Source organism: Ranitomeya variabilis, chromosome 5 (genome assembly GCF_051348905.1).
Source record: "Ranitomeya variabilis isolate aRanVar5 chromosome 5, aRanVar5.hap1, whole genome shotgun sequence".
NCBI classification, from domain to species: Eukaryota; Metazoa; Chordata; class Amphibia; order Anura; family Dendrobatidae; genus Ranitomeya; species Ranitomeya variabilis.
Genome location: NC_135236.1, coordinates 100,188,422 through 100,208,814, shown reverse-complemented (window position 1 = coordinate 100,208,814; position 20,393 = coordinate 100,188,422). Strand labels below are relative to the sequence as shown.

General features: G+C 44.3%; 1 protein-coding gene across 2 annotated transcripts in view; it reads right to left on the bottom strand.

Annotated features, from left to right (window-relative positions):
* The window catches only part of ARHGAP25 (Rho GTPase activating protein 25), a 180,452-nt gene that overhangs the window by 21,702 nt on the left and 138,357 nt on the right, over positions 1-20,393 (bottom strand). For both annotated transcript variants that reach the window (XM_077263045.1, XM_077263046.1), the window contains 3 exons: positions 19,997-20,204; positions 17,578-17,710; positions 3,224-3,297 (listed from right to left, as the gene is read on the bottom strand). In XM_077263045.1, coding sequence (XP_077119160.1) covers positions 3,224-3,297; positions 17,578-17,710; positions 19,997-20,204 — 415 coding nt within the window. The remainder of the gene's footprint in view (positions 1-3,223; positions 3,298-17,577; positions 17,711-19,996; positions 20,205-20,393) is intronic.

Below are 20,393 nucleotides of genomic sequence, written 5' to 3'. Positions count from 1 at the left end.
ACGACGCATTCTTAGAACCCCAAAACCCAAGTGTATGTTTTTGTATTTTTGACTAGTTGAAAAATCATTTCAGGGGTACAAGCCCTATAGACTACTTTTTTTTCAAAATGCTTAAAACTATTATTTCACCACATTTTACAATTCCATTTAAAATAAATAAATATCTTAGACCTGATTAGACTGGTAATCCATGTCAGAATGAGCAGCAAGAGTTGGACTCTTTCAGGTGATTTTATAGGATTTTCAGACCTTTATGATAACTGTTTATTTTACAGAAAAGTGGAGGTTTACCAAAGTAGATGTTATATGGTAGCTGTAGGTGGAAAATTAGAGCCTACTGTAATCTTTGTAGGATATACAGTAAAGGAAATAATTATTTGATCCCTTGCTGATTTTGTAAGTTTGCCCACTGACAAAGACATGAATGTTAAGGGTAGGTTAATTTTAACATTGAGAGATAGAATAGCAAAAATAAAATCCAGAAAATCACATTGTGTAAATGATATGAATTTATTTGCATTTTGAAGTGAGAAATAAGTATTTGATCCCCTACGAACCATTAAGAGTCCTGGCTCCTACAGACCAGTTAGATGCTCCTAATCAACTCATTACCTGCATTAAAGACAGCTCTCTTACATAGTCACCTTTATAAAAGACTCCTGTCCACAGAGTCAATTAATCAGTCAGACTCTAACCTCTACAACATGGGCAAGATCAAAGAGTAAGAAAATGGAAAAAAAATACAAAATGACTGTCAATCGGCATCGATCTGGGGCATCATGCAAAATCTCACCTCGTGAGGTATCCTTGATCATGCGGAAGGTGATAGATCAGCCTAAAACTACACGGAGGGAACTTGTTAATGATCTCAAGGCAGCTGGGACCACAGTCACCAAGAAAACAATTGGTAACAAATTACGCCATAAAGGTTCAAATTCCTGCAGTGCCCGCAAGGTTCCCCTGCTCAAGAAGGCACATGTGCAGGCCTGTCTGAAGTTTGCCAAAGAACACCTGGATGATTGTGTTAGTGATTGGGAGAAGGTGCTGTGGTCAGATAAGTAAAAAATTGAGCTCTTTGGCATTAACTCAACTCGCTGTGTTTGGAGGAAGAGAAATGCTGCCTATAACCCAAAGAACACCTTCCCCACTGTCAAGCATGGGGGTGGAAACATTATGTTTTGGGGGTGTTTCTCTGCTAATGGCACAGGACTACTTCACCGCATCAATGGGAGAATGGATGGAGCCATGTGCCGTAAATCCTGAGTGACAACCTCCTTCCCTCCGCCAGGACATTAACAAATGGGTCATGGCTGGGTCTTCCAGCAAGACAATGACCCAAAACGTACAGCCAAGGCAACAAAAGAGTGGCTGAAAAAAAAGCACTTTAAGGTCATGAAGTGGCCTAGCCTGTCTCCAGCCCTTAATCCCATAGAAAACTTATGGAGGGAGTTGAAGCTTCGAGTTGCCAAGTGACAGCCTCAAAATTTTAATCATTTAGAGATGATCTGCAAAGAGGAGTGGACCAATATTCCTCCTGACATGTGCGGAAACCTCATAATCAACTACAAATATGTCTGACTGCTGTGCTTGCCAACAAGGGTTTTGCCACCAAGCATTACATCTTGTTTGCCCGAGGGATCAAATACTTATTTCTCACTGCAAAATTCAAATAAATTTATACAATGTGATTTTCTGGATTTTATTTTTTATATTCTATCTCTCAATGTTAAAATTAACGTACCCTTAAAATTATAGACTATTCATGTCTGTCAGTGGGCAAACTTACAAAATCAGCAAGGGTTAAAATAATTATTTCCTTCGCTGTAGGTGTGTTCTTCATGAGTGGTTGAAGTATGAGATTATGATGATCAATGGAAGTTAGGCCGGGTTTCTCCGGTTCGATGGAACCGCTTGTTAAAAAAGCAGCCGGTTCCCCGAACCAGGGAGATTCAGAGCAGCGATCCTGTACCACACCTCCCAAGTGTCCCGTATCCTGCGGGGCAGTCCCAATTTTGAGTGTGCCCCACAGTCCCGCATTCATCCACCTGCAGAGAGCCGCACATTACATATATGGTTGCTCTGTACGCACAGGACCTGTGATGAGGTCACAGGAGGGGAGGAGTTAGGAGTCACATGATCAAGGGTCTCAGTGTATTGCAGGACTCTGCCGTGCTGTCAAGGTGCTGGATGAGGGTAAGCTTATGTTTGGAGTCAGGAGAGGTTTACAGGGTGGATGTAGCAGAGCCATGTGTGTACAAGGTGCACGGAGCGGAGCCGTGTGTGTATGAGATGTACGGAGCGGAGCTGGGTGTGTGCAAGGTGTACGGAGCGGAGCCGTGTGTGTATGAGGTGTACGGAGCGGAGCCGTGTGTGTACGAGGTATACAGAGAGGAGTCGTGTGTGTACGAGGTGTACAGAGTGAAGCCGTGTGCGTACGAGGTGTACAGAGCGGAGCCGTGTGCGTACGAGGTGTACAGAGCGGAGCCGTGTGCGTACGAGGTGTACGGAGCGGAGGCGTGTGCGTACGAGGTGTACGGAGCGGAGCCGTGTGTGTATCGAGGTGTACGGAGCGGAGCAGTGTGTGTAAGAGGTGTACGGAGCAGAGTCATGTGTAGGAGTAACTATGTGCGGCCATTATACTGTACGCAATATCATGTGTGGCCATTATACAGTATGTAGCATCATGTGTGGCCATTATACAGTATTGAGCATCACGCGCAGCCATATTTTTTCGTTTATAATTATTGTTTATGAAACAGTGTGATCAGAAGTGCTAAATGGGTGTGGTTGGGACGTGGATGTAAGACTAGTTGTAAAAATGGGTGTGGTCAGAGGTGTGACCTAAAATTTGCCGTGGCGCGCTATGCGCACCGCAAACTTTGTCCCTCTTTCCCTCGTTCAAAAGTTGGGAAGTATGGTTTGACTGCGTCCCTACTTGTATATGTTTGAGGAAAAGGTGTGTGTAAATGGATGTGGCTTAAAAAAAGGGTGTGGTTTCCTACACACAAACACAGAACCTGTTGTTAAAAATTTTAATTCCACCCCTGGGTGTACGGTAGTTTTGTAACATAACAACATAGTGGGTGTGTATGTAGAGGTGATTGTGTAACCGCTTGTGCGTACATACACAAGATATTGAGTAACGTTCTCCATGCAGAAGGTGTCATGCAATTATCATGTGCGGTGGTTGGGAGGACTTACTGATTAACTATGAAGATTATACCTGCATATAAAGCTGAGGAGATTGTAATTCTCTCTAGGAAGAAGTTTTATCTGTTTCATGAGTTCTTCATGGCCCTGGAAACATAAGGAAATATTATCAGAGACCTTGTACAGGAAACATTCTCAATGCCCTTAATACTTCCATGTAAGCAAGACTACAATGTGCCGAAGGGAGTAACGAGTAAGGGTTTGTCTAAATTGGCCCCTTTGCAATTGGTTTTAAAAACCTACAAAAAGGCACTAGAAATTCGTCAAGAGCAACATTAAAATAGTCATGGGAGAGAGAGGGAGTAAACTCTGAAGCTTAGATCACCCTTCAATTCATGAAATCTTTCTACTGCATCATGACTTTTGGATATGGGATGGACCCCACTCCTTCTTAAAACCACCATAACTACTGTAAACCTAGGTACTAAAATAAATACATAAACACATTATTTTGGTTGTCAAAATGGCCACAGCTTTTATTCAAATCACAGGATTAAATAATCACAGTAGGAGTCAGGTGGAGTGCTAGTACATTGGGATTCACAAGTACTGCGATATCCCCATCTGTCTGACATACAGCACCAGGACAGACAGCCATAAAGGGGCGGCACGCACTGGCTTGCCATTCAAGCAGAGCCAGTAAACTTTCAGGGCACCAATGACCCTATTATCCTCACTCCTGTGCTTAACCACTGTGCCCGCCCCTGATTGATGTTACCATTACAACGTCCTTGAGGCTGGCCACCAAAGCCGAGCCTGCTCACCACCATGAGGTTTTACATCCTCTATTAGTTAAAATGAGTCCACCTTAACTTGTCTGCAACTTCCACCTGACTCCTAAACCACAAAGCCGTGACGGGTTAAATATTCCAAGTCTCATTTGACACCTTTTTTTTTTTTTTTTTTTATAAATAATTAAATCATTTTTGTAAACTTAAAAACTAGAAGTCCCTGCAAAAGCATTAATGGGACTAAACTTGGCAAACCCCCGACTCACAAAGAGTCATCCTACAGCGCTCAGGAGAGGAAAAACCCCCTGTGGAGGAAACCTCCAGGGAACCATGGCTGAAGGATTGCCCTTCCCTTGGGCTTAGAAGGTTACCACAAATAATAACTCTTTATAGCCAATATACAATTGAACATGGTACAAGATATACAATGACAAATTCAAAAATACAATGAAAAATTTATCATTATACAAGCAATAATTAAAAAGTTTAAGGACAAAGATTATAAACAGGGCGGGAGGGCGGGTAATGTTTCCTCCTGTCCATCCTGTGAGAGAGAGAGGGAGAGCCAGAGTTGCCTCCCCTATATAAGCCCCACCCTCCTCACAGTAATACACCAGGCACAAACATCTAAACTTCCTCTTAAAGCAACAACACTCTTGTTTAAAATCTACACCGCAATACAAACAAAAGCTGCAGGAGTTCTCGGTCCACCCATCCCCAAGTCATGTCCACCTCCATCTAGTCTCCGGTGGTTTCTTGACTTTTGGATATGGGATGGACCCCACTCCTTCTTAAAACCACCATAACTACTGTAAACCTAGGTACTAAAATAAATACACAAACACATTATTTTGGTTGTCAAAATGGCCACAGCTTTTATTCAAATCACAGGATTAAATAATCACAGTAGGAGTCAGGTGGAGTGCTAGTACATTGGGATTCACAAGTACTGCGATATCCCCATCTGTCTGACATACAGCACCAGGACAGACAGCGATAAAGGGGCGGCACGCACTGGCTTGCCATTCAAGCAGAGCCAGTAAACTTTCAGGGCACCAATGACCCTATTATCCTCACTCCTGTGCTTAACCACTGTGCCCGCCCCTGATTGATGTTACCATTACAACGTCCTTGAGGCTGGCCACCAAAGCCGAGCCTGCTCACCACCATGAGGTTTTACATCCTCTATTAGTTAAAATGAGTCCACCTTAACTTGTCTGCAACTTCCACCTGACTCCTAAACCGCCACCAGCGAGGCCATTTGACACCTTGAATGGACTCGACCCCCATCACCCATGCCTAATAAAGTCATCAACGAGTTCTGCATGCTATGGAAAGACTGTGCATATAAGTAACAAAATTCCAGGACTACAGATTAATTTTAACAATGCAACACTACCAAATTATGATCAATAATACGGTAACTACAGCAAAATAACAGCCGCTAAACATGCTGCAATGTGGATCCTATAATGGGTAATGCAGAAACTAAACCATAATAAAGGGGGTAGCCACAGTCTGACTACCTGTATAATGACATCTGTCATGCCTCAAAAACTATTATACCGCATGTATTGTAGCCAGCTCTAATAACTCACTAATTCACAGATTTTAGTTCTAGAAACCACCATTACATACAGTTGCTGGGCTGTGTAGTAACCAATTCTTAAACCCACTTACTATTACTACCCAAAAAGTGATGAGTGTATATAAAGAGAAAGATATTATAAACAAGGAGAAATTAAAAGCCATACACAATATAATATCAACATTATAACCGATCATTAAATAATTTGAACAATTTCTGTAATATTCGGACATAGTAAATGAAATAAGCCTATAGCAGAAAATTCTACAAAGGCATTATTAATAACCTTGCCACGCCATTGTTAATTGCTTTACAGGCATTTGATAACAAATACCATTAACCCTCTCCAACTGGGACAAAGGCATTGGGAATAGGCACATCGCCCTTCGTGTTAATGCGCTTGATTTCTTCACCCTTAGCCGCTCCCACTGGCTCAAGGGCATCGAGATGCACTTTATTACTTTTCCCTTAGTCACTCCCACTGACTCCAGGGCACCCATATTAGGTACATTGCTCTTCAGTTTAATTCCCCAGATTACTGCATTGTCCAGAGGACAACCTTGAAAGAAACAAGAGTTAGTCAATATAAACAGTCAAAATCTGTGCCTCAGCATTCTCAAGTCACATGAAAAAAGAGAGCGTCCTTGAAGCTAACGATTGTATTGAAATGCATGCCTTTTTTTTTTTTTTTTTTTTTTTTTTTAAGCTATTGTTCCTAGCTCATAGGACCCAATTTAATTTGTAGGCATGTAGAATATGATTGCCATGTCCACAGGGACTTTACCCTAACTGGGTCTTGTAGGATATAAATGCTTCTGGAGACCAGGGGGCCATACTGTGATGGTCACTCCTCCACACCAGGGGGCCATACCAAAGATGGCTACCCCTCCATACCAGGGGGTCATACTATGATGTACACCCCTCCATCCAGGGGTCATACCCGAGATGTTTTCTCCTCCACACAAAGGGTCATACTATGATGAATACCCCCCTAAACAGAGGGTCCATACCTGAGATGGTTACCCCTACTGACCAAATCATAATTAGCTTCAAGGACCCACTAAAAAAGAAACAAATAAGTGCTTTTTTTTTTTTTTTAATACCTTTATTAAAAACAAACATACAATAACCCAACAAAGCATAAATAACCTTAGCTCGCTGGGAGGAGTCCTTGAAGCTCATAAGATCTGGCGATTACCAAACATAAAGTGAACATAAAATGTACCAACAATTACTCCCAGCTGTTACCCCACCAGCTCGGGAGCACCATAACCACAGGGTTCCAATGTTCACTTGCACTTCCTGAGGATCCGACAAACCCTTGCCGAAACTCCCCTCCACATTTCACCAGATCCAGAACCATATTTAATACCAAACGGAAGAATCCATATCCCAATGGATCCCCCATACCAATTTGCAACCAACTTCAAGGACCCCCCCAACTGCCCGGCTCCAGGTAATCCACTCAGTCTGTGCTATCCACCATCTTAGGTAATATAAAATTAAGCACTCGGTGGGTATACACCATTCCTGCAAATATATGAAGGGGACAATATAATTAAAACAGCATACAATAAAACATCAAAGCATAAAGAACATTAACATGCTGGGAGGAGTCCTTGAAGCTCATAAGATCTGGTGATTACCAAACAAAAAGTGAACATAAAATGTACCAATTACTCCCAGCCTTTACCCCACCAGCTCGGGAGCACCACAACCACAGGGTTCCAATGTTCACTTGAACTTCCTGAGGATTCAACAAACCCTTGCTGAAAATCCCCTCCACCATTCACCAGATCAAGAACCAAATTAAATTCCAAAAAGAGGAATCCATATCCCAATGGATCCCCCAGACCAATTTACAACCAACTTCAAGGACCCCCCCCCCCCCAACTGCACAAGATGTGGGAGAAGTGAAGATGAAAACACCATGTAAGTTTACAACCAAGGTATATTACAGGTTGATACTGGAAAATGTCCCATCATAAGGTCAGATAAATTCGATGATGGGCAATGCTGTGTTATATGCTGTAACAATAAAGAAGCCGCCTGCTCCTCTACAGCAGTTACAGACAGGCTCTCTAACCACCAGCTGCACATATATCGTAAGAAAATATAATATGTAGGTCTAGTATAAGCTGCATGCAGCCATAAGTGTATGTGCAGAAAACTGCAAGGTCTGTGTCCCCAGTCAGTCACACCACCTACATACAATAGACAGGGCTGAAAACTGGGCCCATGATGTGTTCTCCAGAGCAAGGTGCAGCATCACACTAGGAGTGCCCACTCACTGCCCGCCATGTGCTGAGTTATTAGTGCCCACTCACTGCCCCCGCCATGTGCTGAGCTATTAGTGCCCACTCACTGCCTCCGCCATGTGCTGAGCTATGTCCACTCACTGCCTGCCATATGCTGCATTATTAGTGCCCCACTCACCACCACGCCATGTGCTGAATTACTCCCTGAATATTTATTGACACCTGATAATATATATATAGTAAGGCTCCAGGTAATGCACTCAAGCTTGTGCTATCCACCATCTTAGATATATAGAAAAAAGGGGGGTGGATATATCAGGCAGGACAGCATGCAACATAATAGGACTAAAGGCTGCCATATCTCCAGAAATAAAGCACGGATTTGGAAGTCATGCACAAATCATATGTGCAGCAAGGAAAGTAACCTGGAGACCCAGGATCTAACATGTACTCAAAGTCTGTATACATGATAAGCATGCTGCGCAGAGATGGAGCCTTTACTCATATATCACATATATAGTGAGAGTAACCTGTTATGCTGGATCTGTACACCCAGCGTCATCAGACTGTACAGGACAGAGATGGAGCCTTTACTCATATATCACATATATAGTGAGAGTAACCTGTCACACTGGATCTGTACACCCAGCATCATCAGACTGTACTGTAGCAGAGATGGAGCCTTTACTCGTATATCACATATATAGTGAGAGTAACCTGTCACACTGGATCTGTACACCCAGCATCATCAGACTGTATTGTACAGAGATGAGGTTACATACAGGTCACCAGACTCCATAAATGGGAAGGGGGGGAATCAGAACACAGCAGCATGCAATGCACAGACATGAAGTGCAGCCTCTTACCCTCATATATATACGGTATATCTATACACCATCCCATTACTGCTCCCTCTCACCAGTGACTAGTCCCTGTAACTGCCCAGTTCCGCGCTAGCAATAGCAGACACTGTATGTGTCAATGCTCTGACCCATCACACAGATACCCCAAACTCATGAAGACTCTGTATAATACAGCAGAAATGTGACACAACAGCCATGTCTGTAAGGAGGTCACACAGGAGCTGTCTCTGCAGTGTGTGAGGCAGCTTGTAACAGACCCATGAAGGAACATGGCAGCTACATGAATCTCTGAGGTAATATTGCTCCCAAATAAGATGTAAGAGCTGAGACTACACTAATACATGATGAATGTGGAGTAGTATATCAGCCATGTCTGCAGGGAGGTACACATGAGGGAACATGGCGGCTACATGAATTTCTGAGGTAAAATTGATCCCATATATGATGTAGGAGCAGATACTACACTAATACATGATGTGTGAGGTGAATGTACTCCTATCAGCTATAATGTGAGGTGATAACCCCAGTATTATACTCCCTGAAACTGCAGACATGTTTCCTTAATGTTTCCTCCTGTCCATCCTGTGAGAGAGAGAGGGAGAGCCAGAGTTGCCTCCCCTATATAAGCCCCACCCTCCTCACAGTAATACACCAGGCACAAACATCTAAACTTCCTCTTAAAGCAACAACACTCTTGTTTAACCCCTTAGTGACAGAGCCAATTTGGTACTTAATGACCGAGCCAATTTTTACAATTCTGACCAGTGTCACTTTATGAGGTTATAACTCTGGAACGCTTTATCGGATCCCGCTGATTCTGAGATTGTTTTTTCGTGACATGTTGTACTTCAAGTTAGTGGTAACATTTCTTCGATATTACTTGCGATTATTTATGAAAAAAATGGAAATATGGCGAAAATTTTTAAAATTTTGCAATTTTCAAACTTTGTATTTTTATGCCCTTAAATCAGAGAGATATGTCACAAAAAATAGTTAATAAATAACATTTCTCACATGTCTACTTTACATCAGCACAATTTTGGAAACAATTTTTTTTTTTGTTAGGGAGTTATAAGGGTTAAAAGTTGACCAGCAATTTCTCATTTTTACAACACCATGTTTTTTTTAGGGACCACATCACCTTTGAAGTGATTTTGAGGGGTCTATATGATAGAAAATAACCAAGTGTGACACCATTCTAAAAACTGCACCCCTCAAGCTGCTCAAAACCACATTCAAGAAGTTTATTAACCCTTTACGTACTTCACAGGAACTAAAACAATGTGGAAGAAAAAAATTAACATTTTACTTTTTTTTGCAAACATTTTACTTCAGAACCATTTTTTTTAATTTTCACAAGTGTAAAAACAGAAATTTAACCACAAATTTTGTTGTGCAATTTTTCCTGAGTACGCCGATACCCCATATGTGGAGGTAAACCACTGTTTGGGCGCACCGCAGAGCTTGGAAGTGAAGGAGCACCGTTTGACTGTTTCAATGCAGAATTGGCTGGAATTGAGATCGGACGCCATGTCGCGTTTGGAGAGCCCCTAATGTGCCTAAACAGTGGAAACCCCCCACAAGTGACACCATTTTGGAAACTAGACCCCCCAAGGAACTTATCTAGATGTGTGGTGAGCACTTTGAACCCCCAAGTGCTTCACAGAAGTTTATAACGTAGAGCCGTGAAAATAAAAAATCGCATTTGTTTTCACAAAAATGATTTTTTCGCCCACAAATTCTTATTTTCACAAGGGTAACAGGAGAAATTAGACCACAAAAGTTGTTGTGCAATTTCTCCTGAGTACGTCGATACCCCATATGTGGAGGTAAACCACTGTTTGGGCGCACCGCAGAGCTTGGAAGTGAAGGAGCACCGTTTGACTTTTTCAATGCAGAATTGGCTGGAATTGAGATCGGATGCCATGTCGCGTTTGGAGAGTCCCTGATGTGCCTAAACAGTGGAAACCCCCCACAAGTGATACCATTTTGGAAACTAGACCCCCCAAGGAACTTATCTAGATGTGTGGTGAGCACTTTGAACCCCCAAGTGCTTCACAGAAGTTTATAACGTAGAGCCGTGAAAATAAAAAATCTCATTTTTTCTACAAAAATGATCTTTTTGCCCCCAAATTTTTATTTTCACAAGGGTAACGGGAGAAATTAGACCACAAAAGTTGTTGTGCAATTTCTCCTGAGTACGTCGATACCCCATATATGGGGGTAAACCACTGTTTGGGCGCACCGCAGAGCTTGGAAGTGAAGGAGCACCGTTTGACTTTTTCAATGCAGAATTGGCTGGAATTGAGATCGGATGCCATGTCGCGTTTGGAGAGTCCCTGATGTGCCTAAACAGTGGAAACCCCCCACAAGTGATACCATTTTGGAAACTAGACCCCCCAAGGAACTTATCTAGATGTGTGGTGAGCACTTTGAACCCCCAAGTGCTTCACAGAAGTTTATAACGTAGAGCCGTGAAAATAAAAAATCTCATTTTTTCTACAAAAATGATCTTTTTGCCCCCAAATTTTTATTTTCACAAGGGTAACAGGAGAAATTAGACCACAAAAGTTGTTTTGCAATTTCTCCTGAGTACGTCGATACCCCATATATGGGGGTAAACCACTGTTTGGGCGCACCGCAGAGCTTGGAAGAGAAGGAGTGTCGTTTTACTTTTTCAATGTAGAATTGGCTGGAATTGAGATCGGACGCCATGTCACATTTGGAGAGCCGCTGATGTGCCTAAACAGTAGAGACCCCCCACATATGACACCATTTTGGAAACTAGACCCCTTAAGGAACTTATCTAGATGTGTGGTGAGCACTTTAAACCCCCAGGTGCTTCACAGAAGTTTATAACGTAGAGCCGTGAAAATAAAAAAATCGCATTTTTTCTACAAAAATGATCTTTTTGCCTCCAAATTTTTATTTTACCAAGGGTAACAGGAGAAAATGGACCCCAGAAGCTGTTGTACAATTTGTCTTGAGTACGCCGACACCCCATATGTGGGGGTAAACCACTGTTTGGGCGCATGGCTGAGCTCGGAAGCAAAGGAGCGCCATTTGACTTTTCAATGCAAAATTGACTGGAATTGAGATCGGACGCCATGTCGCGTTTGGAGAGCCCCTGATGTGCCTAAACAGCAGAAACCCCCCAAAAGTGACCCCATTTTGGAAACTAGACCCCCCATGGAACTTATCTAGATGTGTAGTGAGAACTTTGAATGCCCAAGTGCATCACAGAAGTTTATAATGCAGAGTCGTGAAAATAAAAAATATATATTTTTTAACAATAAAGATTTTTTAGCCCCCAAGTTTTTATTTTCACAAGGGTAACAAGAGAAATTGGACCCCAAAAGTTGTTGTCCAATTTGTCCTGAGTATGCTGGTACCCCATATGTGGGGGTAAACCACTGTTTGGGCGCATGGCAGAGCTCGGAAGGGAAGGAGTGCCATTTTGGAATGCAGACTTTGATAGAATTGTCTGCGGGCGTTATGTTGCCTTTGCAGACCCCTAATGTACCTAAACAGTAGAAACCCCCAACAAGTGACCCCATTTTGGAAAATAGACCCCCCAAGGAACTTATCTAGATATGTGGTGAGAACTTTGAATGCCCAAGTGCTTCACAGAAGTTTATAATGCAGAGTAGTGAAAATAAAAAATATTTTTTTTCCCACAAAAAAGATTTTTTTAGCCCCCAAATTTTTATTTTCACAAGGGTAACAAGAGAAATTGGACCCCAAAAGTTGTTGTCCAATTTGTCCTGAGTATGCTGGTACCCCATATGTGGGGGTAAACCACTGTTTGGGCGCATGGCAGAGCTCGGAAGGGAAGGAGTGCCATTTTGGAATGCAGACTTTGATAGAATTGTCTGCGGGCGTTATGTTGCCTTTGCAGACCCCTAATGTACCTAAACAGTAGAAACCCCCAACAAGTGACCCCATTTTGGAAAATAGACCCCCCAAGGAACTTATCTAGATATGTGGTGAGAACTTTGAATGCCCAAGTGCTTCACAGAAGTTTATAATGCAGAGTAGTGAAAATAAAAAATATTTTTTTTCCCACAAAAAAGATTTTTTTAGCCCCCAAATTTTTATTTTCACAAGGGTAACAAGAGAAATTGGACCCCAAAAGTTGTTGTCCAATTTGTCCTGAGTATGCTGGTACCCCATATGTGGGGGTAAACCACTGTTTGGGCGCACGGCAGAGCTCGGAAGGGAAGGAGCGCCATTTTGCAATGCAGACTTTGATAGAATTGTCTGCGGGCGTTATGTTGCGTTTGCAGACCCCTAATGTACCTAAACAGTAGAAACCCCCACAAGTGACCAAATTTTGGAAACTAGACCCCCTAAGGAACTTATCTAGATATGTGGTGAGAACTTTGAAAGCTCAAGTGCTTCACAGAAATTTATAATGCAGAGTAGTGAAAATAAAAAAATATATTTTTTTCCAACAAAAAAGATTTTTAGCCCCCAAGTTTTTATTTTCACAAGGGTAACAGGAGAAATTGGACCCCAAAAGTTGTTGTCCAATTTATCCCGAGTACGCTGATCCCCCATATGTGGGGGTAAACCACTGTTTGGGCGCACGGCAGAGCTCAGAAGGGAGGGAGTACCATTTGACTTTTTTAGCGCAAAATTGGCTGTCGTGTTTGGAGACCCCCTGATGTACCTAAACAGTGGAAACCCCCCAATTCTAACTCCAACCCTAACCCCAACACAGCCCTAACCCTAATCTCAACCCGATCCATAATCCTAATCACAACCCTAACGATAATCACAACCCTAACCCCAAAACAGCCCTAATCTCAACCCTAACCATAACCCTAATCAAAACCCTAAATCCAACACACCCCTAACCCTAATCCCAACCGACGCAAGTGTGAAAGAAGCCTTAGGCTACTTTCAGACATAGCGCATTTTTGAGCGCTATTTTGCGGGCGCTTTTCAAAAATGTGCAATGTCATTTTCGTCTGCCGGCAAAGTGAATGAGAAATTCACTTTGCCGTTCAGACACACCGCAAAAAAACGCGGCGCTTTTGTCTGCAAACACGCCGGCGTAAAAAGAATTGACATGTCAATTCTTTACGCAGCGGCGTGTCTGCGTATCCCCCTAGGGCCCCATATTACCTTCCACACACAGCGCCTTTGTCCTGGGTGTCGGCGTCTTTGTACGGAGGGGTTGACACCCAGGACCGGACGTGACGTCGGACAGGAAGAGGGAAGCCCCCGCCCCCCAGTGAAGCAGCATGGAGTCCTTCTGTGTGTGTGTGTGTGCGTGTGTGTGCGTGTGTGTGCGTGTGTGTGCGTGTGTGTGTCCCCATGCGACGCTAGTGCCACCATTGTGCTAAGTCGCCGTATGGGACTACTACTCCCATCCGGTATTAGGATGGGAGAGTTGTCCCTGTGTCCGGCGACTTAGCACAATTGTAAAGTTACACAAAACACCTACACACAATACACATACATGACACACAGTACATACAACATATAACACAGAGTATATACTCACCAACAGCACACTGGTAGGCGAAGCCTTCGATCCTCCAGGAAAAAATCCAAAAATAATAAACCAAATTCATACTCCCTGTCCGCAGAATCCATAAAACGAGTGTCCCACGCCGATCGGCTGCTCTCCGGCGATACACTGCCAGGAGCGAAGCTCCTAGCAGTGTATCGCGTACTGTTCCGGAGTTCAATGACTCCGGCGTCTCGGTTAACAGCAGTACAGCTGCGTTGAACTTTCCCACGCAGCACTGCCGTTAAGCGAGAGTGCCGGGGTCAATGACCGCCGGTAAACTCGCTCGCGCATGCGCAGTGACACACCGACAGGAACTATGGCTCCTGTCAGTGTGTTGCTGCAGCCGTGGAGAGCAGACATATCTCTGGATGTGTCTGTTCTCCATGGAAAATCTTGATACGTGGCACTTAAATATGTGGCAATTAAATACGTGACACGTGGCACTTATACGTGATACGTGTCACTTAAATACGTGGCACTGAAATACGTGATACGTGGCACTTTGATACGTGGCACGTGTCTCTTAAATACGTGGCACGTGAAACTGAAAGATGTGGCACGTGGCACTTTGATACGTGGCACGTGGCACTTTGATACGTGGCACGTGGCACTGAAATATGTGGCACGTGGCACTTTGATACGTGGCACGTGGCACTTTGATACGTGGCACGTGGCACTTTGATACGTGGCACTGAAATGTGTGGCACGTGGCACTTTGATACGTGGCACGTGGCACTTAAATACGTGGCACGTGGCACTGAAATATGTGGCACGTGGCACTTTGATACGTGGCACGTGTCTCTTAAATACGTGGCACGTGGCACTGAAAGATGTGGCACGTGGCACTTTGATACGTGGCACGTGGCACTTTGATACGTGGCACGTGGCACTGAAATATGTGGCACGTGGCACTTTGATACGTGGCACGTGGCACTTTGATACGTGGCACGTGGCACTTTGATACGTGGCACGTGGCACTTTGATACGTGGCACTGAAATATGTGGCACGTGGCACTTTGATACGTGGCACGTGTCACTTAAATACGTGGCACGTGGCACTGAAATATGTGGGACACGTTGCACAAAAAAGTTACATGTAGTTTTTTTTGTGTCGACGGTCCGCCGAAGCACGACGCATCCGTCGCACGACGGATGCGACATGTGGCAATCCGTCGCAATGCGTCGCTAATGCAAGCCAATGGAGAAAAAACGCATCCTGCAAGCACTTTTGCAGGATGCGTTTTTTCTCCAACGACGCATTGCGACGGAAGCCAAAAAACGCTAGTGTGAAAGTAGCCTAACCCTAGCCCTAACCCTAACCCTAAATTTAGCCCCAACCCTAACCCTAACTCTAACCCTAACCCTAACTCTAACCCTAACCCTAACCCTAATTCTAACCCTAACCCTAACCCTAACCCTAACTCTAACCCTAACTCTAACCCTAACCCTAACCCTAACCCTAATTTTAGCCCCAACTTGTCTTCTCCTGCCGGCCGGCAGATGGCAGCAGATGGCGGGCGCACTGCGCATGCGCCCGCCATGATGAAAAAGCCGGCTGGCAGGAGAAGACAGAAGAGGACCCAGGGACCCCGGGTGAGTATGATAGGGTCCCCGAATCCCCCTATTTCTCTGTCCTCTGATGTGCGATCACATCAGAGGACAGAGAAATAACTGATCGCTTTTTTTTTTTTTTTTTTTTTTGCGGTCGCCGGTAAACTGTTAATTACCGGCGATCGCAAAGCAGGGGTCGGTGCAAATCGACCCCGATCATGTTCTTTGGGGTCTCGGCTACCCCCGGCAGCCGAGACCCCAAAGAACATCCGGGTGCCGGGCGGCGGGCGTACTGCGCGTGCGCCCGCCATTTTTTCCCGGAAAAAAGATGGCGGCGCCCATGGGGAGACACGAGGAGCACCGGGGGAGGTAGGTAAGTATTGGGGGGCTATTGGGGGCCATCGGGGACCACATTTCTCTGTCCTCCGATGTGCGATCACATCGGAGGACAGAGAAATTAAACGGCAAATCGCGTTTTTTTTTTTTTTGTTGCGACCGCCGGTAAACGGTTAATTACCGGCGATCGCAACTCGGGGGTCGGTAAAAACCCCCCGAATCATGTTCTCTGGGGTCTCGGCTACCCTCGGCAACCGAGACCCCAGAGAAAATCCGACTCTGGGGGGCGCTATTCACTTTTTCCACAGCGCCGTTAATTAACGGCGCTGTGGTTTAAGTACCCTTAGCGGCCGCCGTTAAAAGGCGTATCGGCGGTCGTTAAGGGGTTAAAATCTACACCGCAATACAAACAAAAGCTGCAGGAGTTCTCGGTCCACCCATCCCCAAGTCATGTCCACCTCCATCTAGTCTCCGGTGGTTTCTTGGGAGAAGGCCTATATTGGTTTTCACCATAAGGGTACTGTCACACAGTACCATTTTGATCGCTACGACGGCACGATCCGTGACGTCGCAGCGATCGTATGAATATCGCTCCAGCGTCGTAGACTGCGGTCACACGTTGCAATCACGGCGCTGGAGCGATGCCGAAGTCCCCGGTAACCAGGGTAAACATCGGGTAACTAAGCGCAGGGCCGCGCTTAGTAACCCGATGTTTACAGTGGTTACCAGCGTAAAAGTAATAAAAAAACAAACAGTACATACTTACATTCCGGTGTCTGTCCCCCGGCGTTCTGCTTCTCTCCACTGTGTAAGCGCCATAGCCGGCAAGCACAGCGGTGACGTCAGACGTCACCGCCGGGCTCGCTTTCCGGCTGGCAGACGCTCACACAGTGGAGAGAAGCTGAGACGCTGGAGGACAGACACCGGAATGTAAGTATGTACTGTTTGTTTTTTTACGTTTACGCTGGTAACCACGGTAAACATCGGGTTACTAAGCGCGGCCCTGCGCTTAGTTACCCGATGTTTACCCTGGTTACAAGCGAACACATCGATGGATCGCTGTCACACACAACGATCCAGCGATGTCAGCGGGTGATCAAGCGACGAAAGAAAGTTCCACACGATCTGCTACGACGTACGATTCTCAGCAGGATCCCTGATCGCTGCTGCGTGTCAGACACTGCGATATCGTAACGATATCGCTAGAACGTCACGAATCGTACCGTCGTAGCGATCAAAATGGTACTGTGTGACAGTACCCTAAGTCTCACTGCTCCCTATTCGATTCCACAGTGACAGTGTAAAACATGGTTCCCATTAGCACAACTACCTAAAGAATACAGGCCATGACATTTGTGTAAAACTATAGGCAGCACTAGCTTTCAAAAAATGAGTAAGTCAGGAAACTGGGAACTAAAGTCAGAAACCCATCCGGTGGCATCTCCTGGCTGGTTTTAGTTTTAGTCACGCTTTGGTTGTTTAGCTATTCAGCCAAAATTAGAATTTCTATGTTACTTACCTTCTCCTCATCAATACTCATTGTATTCTCACATGCCAGACAGTCTTCGTACTGGGACCATGGAAAGACTGGTTCAGGCAGTTCCCGAAGGTACAGTTTGAACAAAGATGACACAGTGTGCACATCGGTGTCCCTGAAAAGACCATTGGAAAATGTATATGAGCTTGCAAAAAGATCTAGCAGAGAATATAGATTTTCATGGGTGCCAGAACATTTTTGAGAGTTTTTACACCAACTTGATCATAATGGTTTTGTTGCTTGTAATAGTTTATAGCAGAACTAGGCAAAGTGCGGCCTGCAGGCCACATACAACTCACCGTCAGTTCCAGTTGGACCTGTGGACCAAGACAGCTTGGAGGGCTGAAAACAGTGACCCACAGGCCGCCCCATGCCCCCAAGTTGCAAACAGCAGTGAATATATAGTTGGAGAATGGAGCAGTCGGCTCCGTCTTCCACCAATCAGTGACAGAAGCGATGTGCCAGGGGAAAAGGAGCAAGGTGAGTATGTGTTGTTTTTTTTTGTCATATGTGTATGGGATGTTTCTATGTACAGTATATAGGGGACTATGTGAGTGCTCATACTGTATATAGGAGGCTATTTGGGTATAGAACTGTATATAGAGGACTATGTGAGGTCTCATTGTATGTAGGAGGCTGTGTGGGAGTCTCATACTGTATGTAGGAGGCTGTGTGGGAGTTCATACTGTATATAAAGGGCTGTGTTTGGGCTCATATGGTATATATGGGGATGAAGCATGCTTAATTCTACTCAACAAAGTGATAATATTAATATAAAATAGTAATTATAATTCATATATTAATATTGATCATAACAATTTCAGCCCATTTGTTCAGCTTTCCACAACAGTCACGGTCTCTTATGTGGCCCCTCAGCAATATTAATTACCCACCCTTGGTTTATAGAGATTGCTGGGTAGCAATTTTCTAAAGTAACCATTTTTCAGGCAAGAGAATGTAGAAGGTAGTTGGTCTCCTAGTGGAGATCCGACTGGCAAGTCTTTGAAGCAATGATATTTGGAAAGGAGTATGCAAAACAGCTTTCTTCTAGGGAACTACCCTGTATGTCCATCAATATCAACCAAACCCTAGATACCCTTCTACAGACAGCACTTTTTCCAGAGTTATTGCTAATGGTCAGAGAAAGGGGTCTGCTTGACTACATGCGGTGCTATGTATCCTGGCTGTAAAAGTGGTGTACTGAATATTTTTAACAGATTTCTAGCCGATAGGAGGCACTAAAGAGTCAGTTTATTTCCCTGTGAAGAAGAGTTATTTTGCATTAATAATCTAGAATAATGGAGTCACCGAGTATCTATTTATATAATTGCCTTGTAATGTTTTCATTTCCTGTTCTGTCCAGATGTCACCGTATCCCAGAATTCCAAGTGGAGGAAGTTCACCGACTGCCATATTGGGACACCCAAGTGATGGGTGTCTCAATATGGAAACTGTTTTGGTACCAACCTATTGCGCGGTACCACCAGCGAATCACCGTCACACTCACACACTCACGCAGCCTCTTGCTTGGTACCACCAGTGGAACACCGTCGCGAACACGCTGTCGCCGGGATCAGCCGAATGATTCACCGACTGCCGCCTTCTTTGTACAGGAGGAGCGCATGCGCAGTTTTAATGTGACCACTGCTATCTGTCTGCACAAAGATAGCGGCTGTCTGATTTACTGCACCTGCGTGAATTACTCGCAGGTGCAGTGAATCATTTGACAGATACTGGTGGCAGATGCATGACGCGTCTACAGGCAGAGGAAGGGGTTTTCCCATGAACGAAAGTTCATTTTACCATATCTCCTGGGCAGGGGAGGAAGCAAAAGACAATACTGACATTACAGCAGGGGATCACAGTGGATTCATTTTGTGAGGTAAAATATTTCACTGACTGTTTTTAAAAAATATTTTACCTCACAAAATGTATCCTTTTCGATCTCCTGCTGTAATGTCAGTATTGTATTTTGCTTCCTCCCCTGCGCAGGAGCTGTGGTATGTTCGGTACACGGTCAGACACAGACAATTTTTAAAATGAACGTTTTGTTCGTGGGAAAACTCCTTTAAAAAGCAAATATCAACGCCAACATGGCTCCTCCTGAAAAGTACACCAATGACAATGAAAGGAAAGCAGCAAAGGCACAACGTCGAAGACAACAGAGGGCAAATGAGACTCTTGAAGAGCAGCAGCATCGCTGAGACAAAAACAATGCATATAAGCCTAGGCGCCAAGCACATGAGTCCCCTGATGCAAAAGTCATTAGATTATCACAGGATGCCATTAGACAACAACAGAGCCGCATGCCTGCCCCCATGACATTGCCGCTCTCCCGGTGCGATAGCATCGGTCCTCCATCTAGTCTAGTATAAGTATCTAGCAGTATCGTATGGTGTACCTGCTAAAGGAAGGCCTTTCTCCTGCATCAAATGCTTCCTTGAGTTGCTTCACCAGAGTGTCCTGCCCTGGAAGTCGGAATACCCCTTCTTCATTCAGCCCATTTTGTAGGATAAAGTCTGCACATTTTTCCATTAATATGGGAACCATGTGTCTTCCAAAATTCTTCTCATACGCTACGGTGTCTGCCAGACGCTGGCCAAATACAGCTGCAAATACAAAGCATAGAACATATAGCTGTATCAGTAATTGTGACTTTACCACACAGTACCCACATAATTAAAGTAACATTTCCCAAGTAAAAGCAAATATCCAACCAGTGGATACGTAATAATAAAAAAGAGGTTCTAAATGATAGCAAGAATAGGGCCAAAAATAACCACGTAGGTGACCAGATA